Consider the following 21,262-nt stretch of genomic DNA (forward strand, 5'->3'; position numbering starts at 1 on the left):
GTTTAATGTGAAGGGGGGTGATTTTAACTTTTATTGGGGGAGGGGCCATGTCATATTTTTTTTATTATTATTATTATTTTTAACACTTTTTAGGTCCCCCTGGGGGACTATTACTTACAATCCTTGGATTGCATATACTGATCAATGCTATGCCATTGCATAGTATTGGTCAGTGTTATCAGTGCTCTTCACATAGAGCCTGCGTGTAAGAGACTCTATCAGAAGAGCGCTGATCAGACCGCACAGAGAGAAATGACCGGGACCCCCACAACCACACTGCAGAGGTCCTGATTGGTACGTTACAGGCAGGGGCGGATTAACTTTACCACAGGCCCCGGCTGTTCACCAAGCCTGGGCCCCCCCACCCCACTGTAACTATGGCAGCACTAGCCTGGCGTTCATAGTATAGTATAGATAATGTCATGATGTCCTGATTTGTGCAAAATTGCAATAAAAAACCTGTGATTTTTGCAAATCATGGCGGAAGTGTAGCCAGGAGACAGTACACCACTGAAAGTATAAGTCTTTTTGGGTGGTCATGGGCCCCCCAGGAGCTCAGGGCCCCGGGCTGCCGCCCGGAACGCCCCTATTATAATCCACTACAGGTTACAGGTGCTTCTCCTATCACTTAGTCTTATACGCTGTGACCGCCGCTGCCTGTCATTAACAGTGAGCGTCCGGCTGATGATAGCAGCCAGTCCTCATCCGCTATGATGTGAGCTCTGCTTCTGACCCTGTAGGCACCTATTGGCTTACATGTACATCATGGACCGCCTTGTAACAGGTGTCTATTCCGTTCCCTTATGGCATAGGTCATCTAAAGGTTAAAGATGAACTCAACTGGAGCATGCTCATTCAGCATTTGCATACCAGTGGCTGAAGAAGTTGGATTCGACCCTAGAGAGACCTGGAAAACATGAATACAGCCATAGGCCATATCCATGTTTTTCAGGCAGCATTAGGGCTGCACTAAACTTCTTCAGCCACCAATAATGAAATGCTAAACGGTCGGGTTAGAGCGTGCTCAAGTTGCGTGCATCTCTACTATTGATCTAAAATCTGCCAAACTTGGTTACAAAGTCCAGCAAGGTCATCCTGTAACTCATTGACAGCTTGTTATGTAAGACAACACCTAGATCGATTATTCAGGGCCGTGACAAAGTATTTGCCCCCCATGTAGATGTGTCCTATTACAGAAATAGTATATGTATGTCACTGTGGAAAGGACTAGAGAGGAGTTTCTATGGCTTTACGACTTGTTAGTGTTATTATTTACAGAGTGTGTAAAATCTAGAAGGTGTCCATACACTTTGGAAACCTATCAGCCATTTCTCCTATGTCCCCCATATGAATGTATGCCTTGACGTACATGCATGTTTATATGGACAGGTAGAAGGATATAAATGTTGTAAGACCGAGCTGAGGCTCAAATAGGCCCAACATTTTTTATCTCTGATTTGTGCCTTTGGGGGACAGCGCCATACAAAGTGGATAGTGGGCTCTGGACTGAAAGGTTTGACCAGTATTCACCTAATAGGTATATAGGCATCTTAGGAGTGGTGGACCTGCCAAAATGGTTGTAAGGGTGTAATATTAAATCAAGGAGACCACCAAAAAATTACTTAATTGTAACACTCTCCAGCCTAAGGGGCCTATTCCACAGAGCGATAATCGGCCGAATCGGCCCGATTCGGCCGATTATCGCTCGGTGGAATAGAGACAACGATCAGCCGATGATTCGTTCATTTAGGTTCAGACCTAAAATCATCAGTTGCCACCCGCACATCGCTACGTGGAATAGTGGTGTGCGGCGGGGGACCGACGATCTCACAAGCACCATACATTACCTGTCCAAACGCAGGTCTTCTCCTTCTCCCGGTCCCGCGCCGCAGCAGCTTCGGAGCGCCTAGACAGGTAGTGTATGAAACAAGGGCTGCAAGGACATCGGTAACGATGTCCCTGCAGCCCTTGCTAAACGATTGTCGGGCCGTGGAATAGGCCCAGTAAACGAGCGCCGATCTAGCAGATCAGCGCTCGTTTACATCATTGTTCGGGCCCTGCTCGGCCCGTGGAATAGGACCCTTAGATAAGGATAGTGATCATGATGCTACCATAATAATAAAAAGTTGGTGAAAATGAACTAGACGAAAACCACTGGTATCCAAGAATAACCTAAACCTTGACTTGATAATTTGATAAACTAGCAATATGGAATAATCCATAACCAGATGAGTCAGGAGAAGACCTGTCTGAAACTGTCTAGGGTAAAGTAAATACTTTATCCATCACTATGATCATCATACTGACAATCAAACATGGTGGTGGTGGCGCTGATCGTGGTCATGGAGGACTTGTTTCCTCAGGACCACAGAGAACAGTGCACAATATTCAGTAAAACGTAGAGGCAGCATCACTCGCTGGCAGGGGCGTAACTAGAAATTGCTGGGCCCCATAGCAAACTTTCCAATGGGGCCCCCCTCCTCGCTGCTGGGGAGGAAATGGACGCATGGTTTCGGCACATGCATTGTCTGACTTTTTTTCTATGTGGTTTTTAACTGTTTAAAATATAAACAAGGTTGCACATTAAATATCTGCATACCACACGTTAACAACACCGCCATACAGTGACTGGATAACACCAACATACCACACGTTAACAACACCGCCATACAGTGACTGGATAACATCACCACACCAGACCTGAACAACACCGCCATACTGTGACTGGATAACACCGCCATACCAGACCTGACCAATACTGCCATACTGTGACTGGATAACACTGCCATACCAGACCTGACCAATACCGCCATACTGTGATTGGATAACACCGCCACACCAGACCTGACCAATACCGCCATACTGTGACTGGATAACACCGCTACACCAGACCTGATACCACCATACTGTGACTGGATAACACCACCAGACCTGACCAATACGGCCATACTGTGACTGGATAACACTGCCATACCAGACCTGACCAATACCGCCATACTGTGACTGGATAACACCGCCACACCAGACCTGACCAATACGGCCATACTGTGACTGGATAACACTGCCATACCAGACCTGAACAATACCGCCATACTGTGACTGGATAACACCGCCACACCAGACCTGACCAATACCACCATACTGTGACTGGATAACACCGCCACACCAGACCTGACCAATACCACCATACTGTGACTGGATAACACTGCCATACCAGACCTGACCAATACCGCCGTACTGTGACTGGATAATACCACCATACCAGACCTGACCAATACCACTATACTGTGACTGGATAACACTGCCATACCAGACCTGACCAATACTGCCATACTGTGACTGGATAACACTGCCATGCCAGACCTTACCAATACTGTCATACTATATATATATATATATATATATATATATATACACACACACATACATACACATATATATATCCAGCCTGCTACTGCACATACTGTAATATATATATATACCCAGCCTGTTACTGCACATATATATATATATATATATATATATATATATATATATACACTCACCGGCCACTTTATTAGGTACACCTGTCCAACTGCACGTTACCACTTAATTTCTAATCAGCCAATCACATGGCGGCAACTCAGTGCATTTAGGCATGTAGACATGGTCAAGACAATCTCCTGCAGTTTAAACCGAGCATCAGTATGGGGAAGAAAGGTGATTTGAGTGCCTTTGAACGTGGCATGGTTGTTGGTGCCAGAAGGGCTGGTCTGAGTATTTCAGAAACTGCTGATCTACTGGGATTTTCACGCACAACCATCTCTAGGGATTACAGAGAATGGTCCGAAAAAGAAAAAACATCCAGTGAGCGGCAGTTCTGTGGGCGGAAATGCCTTGTTGATGCCAGAGGTCAGAGGAGAATGGGCAGACTGGTTCGAGCTGATAGAAAGGCAACAGTGACTCAAATAGCCAACCGTTACAACCAAGGTAGGCAGAAGAGCATCTCTGAACGCACAGTACGTCCAACTTTGAGGCAGATGGGCTACAGCAGCAGAAGACCACAGCGGGTGCCACTCCTTTCAGCTAAGAACAGGAAACTGAGGCTAAAATTTGCACAAGCTCATCGAAATTGGACAGTAGAAGATTGGAAAAACGTTGCCTGGTCTGATGAGTCTCGATTTCTGCTGCGACATTCAGATGGTAGGGTCAGAATTTGGCGTCAACAACATGAAAGCATGGATCCATCCTGCCTTGTATCAACGGTTCAGGCTGGTGGTGGTGGTGTCATGGTGTGGGGAATATTTTCTTGGCACTCTTTGGGCCCCTTGGTACCAATTGAGCATTGTTGCAACGCCACAGCCTACCTGAGTATTGTTGCTGACCATGTCCATCCCTTTATGACCACAATGGACCCAACATCTGATGGCTACTTTCAGCAGGATAATGCGCCATGTCATAAAGCTAGAATCATCTCAGACTGGTTTCTTGAACATGACAATGAGTTCACTGTACTCCAATGGCCTCCACAGTCACCAGATCTCAATCCAATAGAGCATCTTTGGGATGTGGTGGAACGGGAGATTCGCATCATGGATGTGCAGCCGACAAATCTGCGGCAACTGTGTGATGCCATCATGTCAATATGGACCAAAATCTCTGAGGAAGCTTCCAGCACCTTGTTGTATCTATGCCACGAAGAATTGAGGCAGTTCTGAAGGCAAAAGGGGGTCCAACCCGTTACTAGCATGGTGTATCTAATCTAAATCTAAATCTAAAGTGGCCGGTGAGTGTATATATATATATATATATATATATATATATATATATATATATATATATATCCAGCCTGTTACTGCACATACTGTGTGTATATATATATATATATATATATACACACACACACACACACATACAGCCTGCTACTGCACATGTCTGTTTCCTTGGGTGGAGGGGAGAGGCTCAGACAGCAGACAGACCACGTTGGGCGTTGTAGTCCTTTGTCACAGCACTTGTACAAAAAAAAAACCACACTTCTGCTTCTCTTTAAGCACACACACACCTTATACTTACAGAAGGGGGAGGAAGGAGCTGTCACTGTCTCTGGGGGAGGTCCCGGCGGGAGAGGGCTAGGGCCGTCCAACCTCACAGGATGCTTCTCAGTGCTGGCAGCTGACAGTCTCCTGGAGGAGGAGTCTCTGAGGGAGCAGCCATGCTTTATCTCCCCCTCTCTTCACACTCTGACGCCGGGCCCCCTCCCCTGGTTAGGTTGTGTCAGGACAAGCGTCCTGAACAGCTAACCAGGGCACATCACACACACACAGGGAAGGAGAGAAAGGGAGGGGGAGCGCACAGGCTTTATCCATCTCTAGTCTACACAGCCTGTGCCCTCGGACTTTGACTCCACCCCCTCCCCCACCGTAACTGTACGGCAGAGCAGAGAGGACCTGCGTACGTGCACTTACGTGGGGGAGGAGACAGTTCAGCTGTGGCTGGAAGCAGGAAGCAACGTAAGAGGCGGGAGTCGGGGGCATGCGTCCGTAGTTCAGATGCAGAGTGCAGACAGTTTCTCCCCCGGTGGTCTAACCGAGGAGAAACTGTCTGCACTCTGAGAGGAGACAAACGACTTACTGGCCGGGCCCCTTGATGCGGCGGGCCCCATAGCAACGGTTGCTACGGCGGTAGTTCCGCCACTGCTCGCTGGAGCACCATGGCCCCTTCACTGCAGTACCACGTAGTGTGACTATTCTTAGTACTATACCTGAGAGTAGTTGGCCTGCAGTACCAGGCACAGCCAGATTCACATGAATGTCACTGTACTGGGTGAGTTGTGGCCCTCTAACTCAAAGGCATATGCAAGGGAGTCCATTTGCATGGTTTTATCTGCCCCCCTTGAGCCCCTTTTAACTGTGTATGCATCCTTAGAATGGCCATACAGTTGAATACTATGGGAGCAGAACTTTTAACAGTAAGGTACGGCCATTAGAGGTCAGAAACATCTCATTCCTTGCAGCACTTATATGGTCTTCAGAGACTATGTACAGCTGACATCCACCACTGTATGGAGGGATATTGTTCTGGGTATACTTTTTTTTTTTATATTATTTAGCAACACTATGGTGATAAAAAGTGGTCATGGTGCGGTGGAATTAAAAAATTTTAACCCACCACCCTTGATAAAATCCTTCAACTGTAAGATTGCTGGAACCCGCTCCGATCGTTCATAGATGGTTTGACCATAGGTTATCCTATCCAATGTTATATCCTGACCCTCCTTTTAATGTAAAGGAACAGATTGTTTACAAGAAGGTCTGGTTCACACACAGAATATGTCAGCCATTACTTTTATTTCAAAAATATTGATCACAATTGACAAAATATATATATATTTATATTGCAGAGCTGACAGACAGTTTATGCATGGCCTCCTGTAGACAAAGGAGAGGAGGAGACATAAGAAGATATTACAAAAACACATACAACAATATAAAGAGACAAAGTTAATAACGATAAGGCATTAGAAATACTCTTTGGATATGGTGAAGTCCTGATATTCAGAACATATAGCAGTTAGATGCAGCTTGAAACATGATACAACAGTAGTCTTATGAGGATGGGGGACTATCGTGAGGATGAGTAAGTTAGCCCCTGGTGTTTGCAGAACTGACCGTTGCTATTGCCTGCAGGCACCTAGATGGAGTGACAGAAGTTCCCTTATTCCCTCAGGCACCAAGACATTGGACTAGTAGAAAAGTTTTGTAGAAATATAGATGTGCACAGTATGAATGTAATGTCTGGATTTAAGATCCATCCTAATATGTCCATCAAATATCTTCAGTTCCTTGTGTTGAAGGACAACTGACTCTGACCTCCAAGGTCTCCAGGTCCAGACCGACCTTAAAACTATTTTGCTTATCCATAGCATCGTCCATGATGATATCAAAATGTGATGGGTTTGCTGGTAAATGTTGGGCCTTAAAGCTACAATTTAATGCAAGCTGCAAGCTTTTTTCCAGGATTAGCAGCCATCTGCAGAACTGTTACACTTGTAAAGCTATGGAAAGTGTGGTGGGTCATGATCGGGGATATTGGTCAACGTCTTATTGCTTCTTGTTCTGCAGACTCTTGGCCAGGTTTTGAAGCTGGTTACGGAGGTTGTCTATGGATGGGTTGAACCACTTTTTCATCGTGTCTGACACCTTGTCTACACTGGCCTTGACATCAGAGGCCATTTTCTTGACTTTGTTCTGCACATCTTTTGCCACTGAAGCAAATCTATCCCTCAGTTGTTTCCCTTGTTCATCCATGGCATCTTTCAGAGACTTAAGACGTTCTTCTCCCTTTTTCTTCAGGTTGGTCACGTAGGGTTCAAGATTTTTACGGAGATTTTCTACTTTTTCCTGAGTGTTCTTGCTGAGGCCCTCTCCGTATTCGCCCAGCTTTTGCTTAAGATCTTCGCTGTCTTTTGCAAGACGTTTCTTTAGCTTCTTCATGTACATACTGACTTTTCCCTGAACGTCTTCAATGTTCTGATCAAACATGGAGCGCAGGTCTCCAGAGTACTGGATGGCCCGAGACTTTGTGTCTTCCATGTCATTTTTAAGTTTATCGGCCAGAGCAGAGACCTCATCGTTGAAACGTTGCTGAGCATCCTGGGCCATGGGGCCGACCTTACTCTTTAAGTCATCTGCATAATTGCTCAGTTCCTCCATAGTTTCTTTGATAAGTCCACTAAAAAAGAAAAAAAGCATGGACGTGTTAGTAACAGCTGTTCTAAGTATGACCAAAGTAGACTAGTACTGGCTCTATAATTGGAGTAAGGTCAACCCCAATGAGGACAACCTCATTTGAAGCCACTACTGTATGCTTCTTAAGGGCTGATTCACAAATAGCTGTTTCTTAAGAAAATTACTACTCTGACTTCTATCAAAGTTCATGAAACCATCTCCTTCAGTAAGACAGGGAGACGGCAAAAGAAGCGCTTAGCCACACGCCTCTTCCCTCTGGTTCTAGCAATTAGCACGGGACTGAACACCCAGACCCGAACTGATCAAATCTTTTTACATATCTCTAGGATGTAAATGATTTTTTTAAAAAGACAGGCACACTTTAAGGTCAGTGTCAGTCATGAAAGACGCTTTGAACATGTCCCAACGTTTGATGTTTGGTTACATTCCATGTTCCTGCTGATGAATTGCTGAGTCTGAGGAATACACTTTATTTTCCTGCAGGCAGATAACAACCCCCGCGCACACTGTTAGCAGCCAGAATAAAATGTGCTTTACAGTAAAACCATTACAAAATATTTCTATGCGTCAGAGTCACACAAGTCACTCCAACTTATTTGAGTACCTTTTTTTATCTACCACTTTTCTTATTATTTTATACAGACAAAACTTTACAAAAATGTCTAAAGTTCAATTATTCGATAATGTTGAGTTAGTCAACTTTTTGGGTTGTTTCTGGCACATAGCTGTTTTTTCTTCGCTATTTCTTCGCTACTGCGTTCGTATCTACTGCAAACGACCGAACGACGTCTTATTCAATGCGAACGTTTTGCCAACGAGCAACGATAAAAATAGGTCCAGGTCTTATAAAGCGATCGACAATTTCTCGTTCGGTCGTTAATCGTTAACTGCATTTCAACCGTACGATTATCGTTTAGATTCAAACGATTTAACAATAATCTGACCGATAACCGTCCAGTGGAATAGAGCCCAAGAAATATGTTTACAAAAAACCCTGCCAAAAAACAGCGCACCTAATTTTTATACCTATAGAAATGACGGCCATGAAATGAAAACACGTCAACAGCCATTTTACTATTGAATACTTTTTAGCCCTACTTTTGAGTTGTGTTCACATCTGTGCCGATTCATCAAAGTTTTTTTTCAATTTTGTTGGAAAAAGTGGTTCAGATTACAGTGGTATAAAGTAAAAGAAAATATGTCATTTGAGAAGCCAGCAGTCCCTGTTATAGGCCACTGGTGTCCATCATGGGACCAATCCACCACTCCACTGAAGAAGGTCCTATATATATTATATGATGGATGACAGTAATCTAATCTGATAAAGGAAAGTGGTCATATTAGGAGGAGCTAAGATAAGCAGGTGCTGACAGATGCTTCAGGAGCTGCCACCAGTGATCATACTCTACATACTTTATTACTTGTCTCCAGGCTACTGTCACAGACACATAGTATGTCACCCAGGTCTACATGCCCCGTCCTGTCCTGGTCATTCCGACAAGACTCTCATCGCAATGTTGAGAGCGGCAGCTAATAAACTGCTACACCTGGTGACAGCTGCAGCGTCTGTACGGCAGAGAGGAGACGTGAAATTACATGAAACATTTATATAAAAAAATAATAACATAGCAACAAAAACTATGGGCAGATTTAGGAAACGTTGGGGAGGTTTACCCAGTTGCCCATAGCAACCAATCACAGCTCAGCTTTCATTTCTCATCTTGCTCTTGTACAATGAAATCTGACCTGTGATTGGTTGTTCAGGGAATCTTACTAAAAGACAGCGCCATAAATCTCACCAGTGTCGAAAAGAAATTTTGTTTTGTAGCCCATAGCAACCAAATAGAACTTAGCTTTCTTTTCTAAAAGTTATACTGCCACCCCCTTAGTCTATGTGCAGTTCTGTGTAGTGTCCAGTGTCACCTAGGCGGGACTTCACAACAATTGGGTCCCCCTGTCCCCAGGACCCAATTGCTGGGAAGCCCCGCCTAGGTGACACTGTCTACTGATGAAATAAAGAAATTTTGAGCAGAAAGAAGACACATAGAAGTGTATACAGATATATATGAAATGCAGAGAGCAACACATATTGTATCGGGAGGGGGGGGGGGGGGTGACAATATCATGTCAAACTGTTTTGGTACAATGAGACTGCTTGCCATAGGCACAAAAATACAATTGCCCTACATCGTAAAGGGTTGAAGTACAGGATTAGAAACCAGGGCCTGATATTTGTTTAGCCTTTAGCCTTGTCCATTAGCTGTACCTGGTATGGGAGCTCAGTGTTACTTACTTTATATCAGGATGAGCTGCAATACCTATCACAACCCATACACAAGAGTGGCGCTATTTCAGAAAAAAATAGACCTTTGGCAGTTCCATAAAACTTTTAAAGGAATAAAGAACAAGATTTAATATAATTATTTACCCACAGCAACTAGTTGTGATTGGTTGCTATGGGCAAGTTTTTGTTTCAGGTGGTTTTAGTAAATCGGGGTCAATTTTTTTTTTTTAATTTAACAAAATTAGTCAGTGACAAACACAGGTAAATTTCTATCCCTACAAATATTTATATTTAAAATGTCAACACAGCCCTAATTGTGTTATGATGTATGGGAGCTTAAAAAAAATGTATTTAAAGGAGTAGTCTGGTCAAAATTTTTAATAAAGTATTGTATTGCCCTCCAAAAGTTATACAAATCCCCAATGCTTATAAAGGGCTTTTTTCCCTGCACTTACTACTGCATCAAGGCTTCACTTCCTGGATAACATGATGATGTCACTTCCTGGATAACATGGTGATGTCACGACCCGACGCCCAGAGCTGTGCGGACTGTGCCTGCTGGAGAGGATGATGGCAGAGGGGATCGTCAGTGTCCCTCCGGTGTCCTGTGTCCCTCAGTGTTCCCCTGCCATCATCCTCTCCAGCAGCCACAGCCCGCACAGCTCTGGGCGTCGGGTCGTGACATCACCATGTTATCCAAGAAGTGACATCCCCATGTTATCCAGGAAGTGAAGCCTTGATGCAGTAGTAAGTGCAGGAAAAATAGCACTTTATAAGCATTTCCCGTAATAAGTGTTTATTGGGGATTTGTATAACTTTTGGGGGCAATACAATACCTAAATAAAAATTTTCGCCGGACTTCTCCTTTAAAGTAATTAAATTAAAATACATTTGTCTAATTATTTAGGGGGTATCCATGTTTTCCAGGACTCTCTAGGGCTGCATCCAACTTCTTCAGCCACCAGTATTCAAATGCCAGATAATCGGACTCAAGCATGCTCAAGGTGCACTTAATTCTATTCCTAATACCAGATCTCTACGGAGAACAGTGATTATAATACTTCTATTCTATCCATAGTAGCTGTGATGATGTAAATGGTTGCACATATTTCTAGGGTGATACAGCCCTATCCATACCCGGGTTATCACATTGCTATATCTGGAGAAGCTACAGCCAAGTGCACCTACGTATCAAAAGTAACTCCTACACCATGACCCCAACTCTTGCTCATCATTCTACTCACTCAAGTTCCTTTCCGATCTGAGAATCTCTCATCCTTAAAGTGGCTTCGTCTGCGGCCTCCTCCACTTTGTTCAGCGTCTGCCAAAAACTGTCCAGGGCAGACTCCCATTTGTTTCTTGGTGCGTCTTTGAAGAGTGACCGGGCCTGGGCTCCTGCGGGAAAAAGATCAGTGATGCTGAGCATGATGATAACATGTTGGGTCAAAGGAATGGCTCCAGTACTAGTGCCAATGGTGCTATCACTGTACTACTCAATAATACCACCATCTGTATACCCCATAAGCCATAGGCCAATCATTATTATCTAGTCTTTCATTTCCTTATGGAATACAGTAAAATAAATTACCTGCCAGGAGCCCAATGGTCAACAGCAGAATAGTCCAATTCATGGTTCTCATAGGATCCTAGAGAAGAAAATAGATATTGAATGCTAAGAGATAAAAAAAAGAACCTATACAGTTTCCCCCAACATATAGAAGTTGAAAAAGTCCCTTCTTTTAGGTTAAACACATTTATCTTGGTCTATTGATATCCAGCTGTAGGCGTCTATTTCTTCCCTTCACTACCCCCCCCCCCCATCACCACCATTCATCTCACTCACCTTCTCAGTAGTAACTGCTATCCCTCCTCTGTCTCCCTTTATATAAGCTGCCGGCTGTGAGTTGTAAGGGTTGCACTCTTGCACCTTGAAGCTGGAGGCAAACACATGATCAGCATTAGGTTGGAGGGGGCGAAGTCTAATGAGCAATCTAGACTCGGGGCAAGGTTAACCCTAAGATAGCTGGAAAGTGACAGAATGGGAAGTGATGAATCCATGCAGTAAGTCATAATCAGCTGGTAGGTATATACACAACATATCCCAACCTAAAGCCAAATTATTCAATGCCTAAAATTTCTTAACTCATATTCTTGCAAATTCCAGTGATGGGAATGGAAGAGCGCTCTATCCCCCTAATCATTGATGCTACAGGGACCCTATAATATTAGGTTACATTATTCATTGGTCATCCACAGCAATGGCCACCATGAGTATGAGGATCCAGAGGAGAACCCACCATGGACCAGAGCCCTATTACCAGTATAACAGAGGAGGCTGTGAGATACTGGGCATCACTGTGGGCATTTCTTATTTATTTAGGTTTCAATTGTTGTCTATCTCTCTCTTCTATCTATCTATCTATCTATCTATCTATCTATCTATCTATCTATCTATCTCCTATCTATCTATCTATCTATCTATCTATCTCCTATCTATTATCTATCTATCTATCTATCTATCTATCTATCTCCTATCTATCTATCTTCTATTTATCTACCTATCTCCTATCTATCATCTATCTATCTATTATCTATCTCCTATCTCCTATCTATCTCCTATCTATCTATCTATCTATCTATCTATCTATCTATCTTCTATTTATCTATCTATCTATCTATATCTATCATCTATCTCCTATCTATCTGTTTATTTATTTATCTATCAATCTTTTATCTATCTATCTATCTATCTATCTATCTCCTATCTGTTTATTTATTTATCTATCAATCTTTTATCTATCTATCTATCTATCTCCTATCTATCTATCTATCTATCTATCTATCTATCTATCTATCTACCTATCTCCTATCTATCTATCTATCTATCTATCTATCTATCTATCTATCTATCTATCTCTCTATCTATCTATCTATTATCTATCTCCTATCTATCTATCTATCTATCTATCTATCTATCTGTTTATTTATTTATCTATCAATCTTTTTTCTATATATCTACCTATCTCCTATTATCTATCTATCTATCTATCTATCTATCTATCTTTATTTATTATCTATCTCCTATCTATCTATCTATCTATCTATCTATCTATCTATCTATCTATCTATCGATCTATCTATCTATCTATCTCCTATCTATCTATCTCCTATCTATCTATCTATCTATCTATCTATCTATCTATCTATCTATCTATCTCCTATCTATCTATCTATTTATTTTATATCTATTTCCATTGCCCTGACACGTCTATAAAATAGGTCACATATTTGGTTAGAAAAGCTTGAAAGTCATGTTGGAGGTGGAGATGTCCTCAGGCTGCCATTTACACTTGATCCTTGAGCTGTCAGCTCATCTTCTTGGATGCCTGTCCACAGGATTCATCCTCTATCAGATAGCTAGAGAGAAGTGCAAAGTCCATGACATGCATACAGAAAGAAGAAGCCTATAAGGACCACCGGTTACTAATACTGCATTATAATTACCAAAGAGATGATGGGCCTATGGCTGTATCCATGTTTTCCAGGACTCCCTAGGGCTGCATCCAGCTTTTTCAGCAACTGGTAATCAAATGCCGAATGATCGGACTTGAACATGCTCATGTTGTGCTCATCTCTAATCACTACCTATCCCATAATGTACAAGGATCACAATATATACCCTAAAATAATAGAATAAACTGTTGGAGACCTAGATCTGGGGATAATCTTCAGATCAGACATGTAATCTGAATGTCTGCAAATAATAACACTTGGAATTTGACTAGACTGGTATTTAGTATTAAGCTGTAACATTTCAATTACGGACACGGAGGAGGAATATTTTGCTCATTGAAGAAATCCAGTTATGTATAAGGTCTTACGGGCTAAAGCTGGCTCTCTTTCAGTAGGAAAAATCTACCCACCTATTGGAGGAAGATACCCCATATGTCAATGATCGACATATTAACGGGCCTTGCAAAATGACAAGGGATATTAGCCAATCCATCCATAGACAGCTTTATTTACAATCAATTGTTAAACGGTGAACTGTGATGCAGTGAAGGTTGCAAAACCTGTAAAAGTGTAAAAACCCATACTTACTTTACAGCAAAGGACTATGGGACATGGTACAAGGCTAAAAACCCTGCGCAATAAGGGGAAAATAAGTGAGAAAGAAGATAAAGAGAACATAAGCTCAAAGCTTTATTAAGAAACAGATACACCAAGGAGATGGGGTTTCAGTTCTTTTCTTTGTCAATGTCTTGGTCAATAAATGGGCAGTACAAGTTGTGGCTAGTCCCCCAAGCATGAAAGTTTTCAGATGGAGGTGCCAAGATGAATGGTCATCCAAGGTAGGTCGTTGTGTCTGTTGGCAAGCCTGGTAGAAGCAACATTCCACACAGTCTTAGCAGTGATTACTTGAATTTATAGAGTAAATTGTGTGGACAGTCTTTGGTTTCCACAAGTTAGTATTGAGTCCCTCCAGCTGGTATTCCCTCACAAACTTGAGAACTTCCTGGTATTACCAGGGGGATCCCAGTTGTAAGGGTAAGAGTTAATACTAATAGGTGAAAGAGGACTTGAAAGTCTTGGACCAGGTTTTCACAAATACCGTACGGAAAATGTCGAGGTCAACATAAGAGCAGTACATTTCCATCAGACCAGATTACTGCAGCATTTATCTCATGGATACGCTTGCAATACAATCTTTTTCTGATCAAGGCTGACCAGGTATACAATGGTGCTCATCATATTGCATGGTGTCCCTGATGAGAATGAGGCTGTCTGCAATTGTGTTGTCGGGAATGACACAAGTCTGGGCCAACTCGGTGATCCATCGGATCATGACCTTCAACCAGCTAGTTTAACCCTCCCTATAGAGAACCCAAGAAATTAACGGTTACGTGTATGGGGAAGACGGGGACAGAGAACTGTTTAGGCGACAGTTATTAAAGGTATATGGACTCCTAAAGAATTGCAGCTCCTCCAGGTTCAAGGGAGCGTCAATCTGCTGTTTTTGTGCAGGACTGCGGGTGTTAGTGATACCTGATAGGAATCAGCAGGGTCTATACCAGTTGTCTTTGTAGAGTGGAGACCACAGTAGTAACAAAAATAAGACAAATGGGAGAATTTACAGTATAGCAAAAAATAAGGCACCCCCTTCCCCCATGAAAATAAGGCATCCCCCAAAAATAAGGCATTCTCTGAAAGTAAGACGCACGCTCGAGGTCAAGTCCGCTGCACACTCAAGGTCAAGTCTTGCCACACATCCCGCCGAACGTGACGTTGCACACCCGAGGTCACGGCCCGCTGAATATCCCACCACATATCCCTCCGAGCATCACGCCACATGCCTGAGGTCACGGCCCGTGGTACGCCTGGGGGTCCCACTGCAGCAAGCAACTACTAAGGACTTTGGTGAGTATTTTTAATTTTTGGGAGCAAAAATTTATATAAGACACTCTTATTTTCGGGGAAACACGGCAGTCTCTAATGATTCTCCATCCCTGAAGCAACAAGTCCAGTCACAGCTGAAAGGACTTTGTGAACTGCTGTTTTTGGATACTTTCACTCCAAAATTGTAGAGATGAGAAAGTTTTAGAAGTATAAAAGTCTGGAATGTTCAAAAGGTTACAAATCCAATTCTAATCCACTGGGACTTCTGTGAGAAACAGCGATAGCTACAAAAAGAGAAAACATGGACAATTCTTGGTAGTCGGGCCACCCCTCCAGGAACACCATCTTGTCAATGGTTCTGATTTTGGCATGACAGTCCCAGGAACCAGACATGTTTGCCTGTAGTGTCTCTTTAAGTGTTTCCCTTTCGTGAAGACCTCTGTGTACATTTCTTAATCATCAATAATGATGCCAAGTGTATAAATGTCAGGAAGAAGAAGTTGTGGTTTTCCAAGGCATAGGGAACATTTCATAATCAGGGGAAATAAATATCGGAGGCATGCTGCTGTCCACATGCTGTAAAGATGACCATTGTGGCTTCTAGGTCTCCATTATCATCATACAGATGGAAGACAAAACCTAATACACTTACTACAGCAGATTCTGAAGGTCAAATTAAGGCAACGGTATAACCTCAGGGCAAACGGTGTATAAAGTCATGAGAAAGAATAAGAGGTTGTTGAGGACGGGCAAAAGCCAGCAGACACTTTGGTTACATCCTGACCCTTGGAGGCCTTGTAAAGTATTAAACGGTCCCCTTATCCGGGTAATAGACTGTTCTAAGTCTTTACTAAGAGTTTAAGCCTTAATAACATTACGGTGTAACTACAAACCTCTGACAGGGGGGTCCAGGTGCTGAGACCCTTGCTGATTGCTAGAATGAAGGGGCAGACGTGCTCAGTAGCATGCGCTCTGACCCTCTTCTCTGCTACAAACTGTTAATATTAAAAGTTACAGAATTATAATGGAAGCTTATGGAACATCCGGAAATTCGATATACCGAGAGTCCTATAGACTTCCTTTATAACACAGACCGCATCTGCCCTCTCGTTCTAGCAATCAGCAGGGGTCTCAGCATCCAGACCTCCACCATTCCAAACTTCTGTCGCTATTACATGTCAGAAGTTTGTTTTAATGATAGTAAAACTTTATTAAAAATGTTTGTGGCCACTGAACCAAAAATGCTGTCAGTCATCTTTGTCCACTCTCACCATGTCCACGTATAATGCTCATATTATGTTCTGGGTTATTTTTGAAGGGTTATTTTTAGAGATGAGCGAATCGGGTTCGGGTTCGAGTTGATCTGAATCCGAACATTCGGTATTTGATTAGCGGTGGCTGCTGAACTTGGATAAAGCTCTAAGGTTGTCTGGAAAACATGGATACAGCCAATGACTATATCCATGTTTTCCACATAGCCTTAGGGCTTTATCCAACTTCAGCAGCCACCGCTAATTAAATGTTGAAAGTTCGGGTTCGGATCGACTCGAGCATGCTCGAGGTTCGCTCATCTCTAGTTATTTTCTATCTAGGACATGTATGGCCAGGACCTGCTATACCATTCCTGATGGATGTAGCTCCCACCACCTCTGTGACTTGCACCTATCTCAAGATAAAGGGCCACTGGCCGTTAGGTGGTCAAGAACCAACCGCCCAGGACCGTGACTACATATGCCCACCGTGACTAAATACCATACAGCGCGGGACTTTAGAAATGTAAGATTACGGTGTAAACAAGGATGGCACAGAGGGTACAGGGGTATGTTTGGGAAGCTTGCTGGGTGATGTACCAGCACGTTTCCTTATCGTTAGGGGCATATTCGGCGTGATTGGTTCCCTTTAAGCAATAATCACTGAGTCCTGTCACCATAAATAAACTCTTTTACTGTAGAAATACTTGATACAGTGATATACAATAGGCTTCTGACTTGACAATATACTTTGGACTTCACTGACAAGACTTGTGCTGAGAGCTTGAAAGGTAGAATAGCCATACTGGCTTGCTTGAGTGCTGAGAAGTAGAGTAAGTTCAGAGAAGTAGAGAGGAGGATGTCGAGAGAGCCCTAACCCAATGTAGCACTGTGCTCTGCTGGAAGTTTAGAAGTAGAAAAAGTAGAATACTTGAGAGTAGAGAGAATACGTGTGCTCGTGTTTTGACTCCTTTGGTCTTTACACTACCTATTAACCACCAGTGTCGGGTGACCTGTCCTAGAGGGTGACACATGCCCCAGACCTTGTTACCTGAGTTGAGCAGTGGGCAGAGTTTTCTGGCTACACCCGCGCTGCAAAATAGCGTATGTAGGCTTCTAGCAACTTTGCTCTTTCCGGATCAGTTCCTCTTTCTTCAGGATACTGTCCTGCACCTTTAGACTTGTTCACAGCGTGGGCTGGGATGATCCCTGACTTGTCCTCTCTGAGAGTGTTTAGCACTGCATAAAGTGTAGAAGTGCTGCTTTAAAAAAAAGAGTGCCCTTGTTTCCCATGTGTGTCTGTTCACTACCACCCCTCAGACTACACTGGACTTGTCCTCTAACAGGGGACCTGGCATAAGTGACTGCTTTAGGGACCGCTCTGGCTTGCATCCTCCTTGAACAGGAACCAGGTATGTAATACCTGCTATGAGTGGGTGAAAAGAGAGTGCAGAGAAAAGAGATAGAGAGAAGGAAACAGCTCTCATTTACAAACAACAATAACCCCTTGAGTACCACAGCTGTGCAATACTTAAGCATACAATATACATACTAGAAAAATCTAGTGGCAAAACTTAGGTATGACTACATCACCACTTTTACTCAGAGTACAGGCTTTTGCGAAGGGTGGGACACCACATGAAAATCTAGGCCTTGGTATTTCATACAGTGCTCAGATATCTCCAACAACTGCAATTATTTATTTTCTTGGGGATCGTGAGGTATTTTAAAGGTCAGACCTCCATGATTAGACACTTATCCACTATCCTATGTACAGTATCTGTGTTTTTGGTCCAAAACATTGCCTTTTGTTTTATTTCTAGATATTGCAACTATGAATGACTGCTTTGTATCTGGTTAGGCAAAAAAAGAACCTGTGAAACCTCCTTCTCGAAACAAAGTACTAGCCAGGTATCCCTCTGGGAAGGACCCAGCCAAGGGGTGGCTCCTGTAGGGAAACCACCAAAGCCACCATATTAAGTGGCCCTATAAGCCAATCTAATGACAAGGGAAAAAGCAAGGCCAGGTATCCATTTACAGACAGCTGTTTCGGGGTGTTGCCCCTCATTAGTGTGGAGAAGAATTCTGGCTAGGTGTGAGCCTAGTAGAGCCATATGGAAAACCGATCACTGATCTCAGGGAGACCAGCCAAAGATAACACTTCCGGCTACTGGTTAAAGTGCTCAATGCAGTGAAATCCTAGGTGTATTGCTCTCTGGGATATATGAATATGCAAAAAATAGCCAATGAAGCCTCATTTAAGGGAGGGAGCAATGCACCCAGGATTTCTCTTCATACGTGGGCTGAGGAACCCTTACCGCTGAGCACCAGGACTCCTATATAGAAGTGCGGTACCATACATACGTTACAATTGATCCATACTTTATATAACCCTTTCCAATTTTTTCCGAGGGCCTCTATCCAACCTTTATTGGGTCCTGGACAAAGTATCAAGCCTGCCAGGTTGTCATTTTGACCGCCATCTATTATCTAGTCTACCATGGCACTGCGTTTTCTGAAGAGAAATCATTGGAAAGTTTCTGTTCCAGTTTTTGTTCACGTCTTACTTTGCTGAACATCTAGTGTTATCTACAAATGCCACATGACAGGTCAGGGTTCTGCAATCCACAAAGTACAACAAAGTAACAAAGTAACATCTGTACAGTCTCCGGGTCAGGGATGAATTCTTCACATTCTTTGCAAAAAGTAATAAACCTGCATAGTATAATGGTGGTGCTGAGTGTTCAGAGCATTGGGAAAAAGAGATGAAGCTGGTTGCCATCTTCTGAGAAAAGGTATCAGGAAATCTCTGAAAAGTTTTTGCCATATAACCTGTCCATTTATTCTCAGCATGCCCGATCAATCAGAATCAGAAACACTGAAGAGTCACCTCTTCATTTCACCCCAAAATGACCAAAGACTCTACCAGACCAGAATCACTTAACAAGTACACATCTAATGTTCCCTGAAGTGAAAAAGAAACTCCAACAAAATACATACTCCAGAAATATTGTGAGAGCTGACCATACAATGCAAGCCCCGCCCCTGCCTCAGGATACTCTGCTACTGAATGTGGATGTGTTACTTAAAGTGGATGTGTCCCTCTCTGTGCCCTCAGGAATGGCTTTAATACTAAGCCATGTCTGTGAGCAAACAAAGGACTGGGACTTCCTGTGTTTAGACTCTTTTTTGAGAAGAGAAAAATATTGACACAGAGGGAGCCTGGACAACAGTTGGACAAGAAGGGAGACACCTAGTGGCCATATTTATAACACTGACTGAAACGTTTTACTAGATTATATGTACAAGAAATTAGCTAATGCAAAAGGAAAAAAACAACTATAGGGGTTAACAAGAGGCATAAGAGCTTTAGTAAAAGAGAAAGTTAAAGTGTACCTGTCGTTATAACTTTCAAAACTTAAATCAACAGTAGATGTGATATAAAGCAAGTTTGCAAGATACATTCATTATTTTATTTGTTGTTATCATGCTGTAAAACAAAGCCGTACTTACCAGAAATCCAGGTCCAGTCTCCTGAAGGCAGATTTTTAATCTTAGAAAAAAAAGAGACTAAACACAGGAATTCCAGTCAGTACAGAGAGCCACGGCTCAATGTGTCCATCAGTCACATGACTGCCTTCTCTCTGTGAGCGCTCAGATGGCCTGGGATACATGGGACTTCCTGTGTTTAGACTCTATGAGAACACAGGAAGTGCAGTGTTTTCCATAATAATTAAAAAAAATAAATGTAAATTGCAAACGTGCTTTATATCGCATCTACTGCTGATTTAGATTTTGAAAGTTATAACGACAGTGACACTTTAAGGATCAACCGACCATCTGATGTGTGTGGAGGTCTGCCATCTATCCCTGATGGAGGAAGTGGTCAGGAACCAGAGGCGGAGCAAGCTAGATTTTAATATGACCCAATTGTTCTAGGGGAGAAAATCCACCACCAGAGTCTAGAATACACGCATGTTTGGCCAAGTCAGGTTACACACATGGGTCACATGGCTATTCACAATCACTAAGAGAAGCAGTAATACAATACAAAGGGGAAGACTTATCAAACTGGTGTAAAGTAGAATTGGCTCAATTGCCCCTAGCAACCAATCAGATTCCACCTTTCATTCCTAACAGATTCTTTGAAAAATGAAAAGTGGAATCTGATTGGTTGCTAGGGGCAACTGAGACAATTCTACTTTACACCAGTTTGATAAATCCCCCCCCCCCCAATGTATATATTAGGATGGGTAAATATACCCAGGTTTGGGAGGCATCATCACCATGGCAACTGCCTGATGCCCAGCAAGCATTTTAAATGGGATAAATTACTTGGATTAGGCCTCATATACCACACTAACTGTGTATCAGCCTACTATGCCTCCCAAGTTGCAGTTGCGTCTACCTGACCTGTCAAATTGAAAGGAAAAACAAACCTGGAAGTGAATGTACAATGGTTAGTACTATGTTTAAAAACTAAAATGTAACTACCACATCTGTAGCAAGAGGGTTTTGTCATAGGGACTCCAGGCACTCAGAACTCACAGATCATCTTCTTAAAGAAAAAAAAACTTTTTTTGCAGAAATCAATAGTACAGGCG

General features: G+C 42.8%; 1 protein-coding gene across 1 annotated transcript; it reads right to left on the reverse strand.

Annotated features, from left to right (window-relative positions):
* Positions 1-6,307: 6,307 nt before the first annotated feature.
* Positions 6,308-11,687, reverse strand: APOE (apolipoprotein E). The gene is made up of 3 exons (XM_069948097.1): positions 11,600-11,687; positions 11,256-11,406; positions 6,308-7,710 (listed from the first exon to the last, which is right to left on the reverse strand). The coding sequence occupies exons 1-3, from the start codon at positions 11,649-11,651 to the stop codon at positions 7,080-7,082; spliced, it is 834 nt and encodes a 277-aa protein (XP_069804198.1). The 5' UTR covers positions 11,652-11,687; the 3' UTR covers positions 6,308-7,079.
* Between the last annotated feature and the right edge of the window lie 9,575 nt (positions 11,688-21,262).

This window comes from Dendropsophus ebraccatus, chromosome 12 (genome assembly GCF_027789765.1).
Source record: "Dendropsophus ebraccatus isolate aDenEbr1 chromosome 12, aDenEbr1.pat, whole genome shotgun sequence".
NCBI classification, from domain to species: Eukaryota; Metazoa; Chordata; class Amphibia; order Anura; family Hylidae; genus Dendropsophus; species Dendropsophus ebraccatus.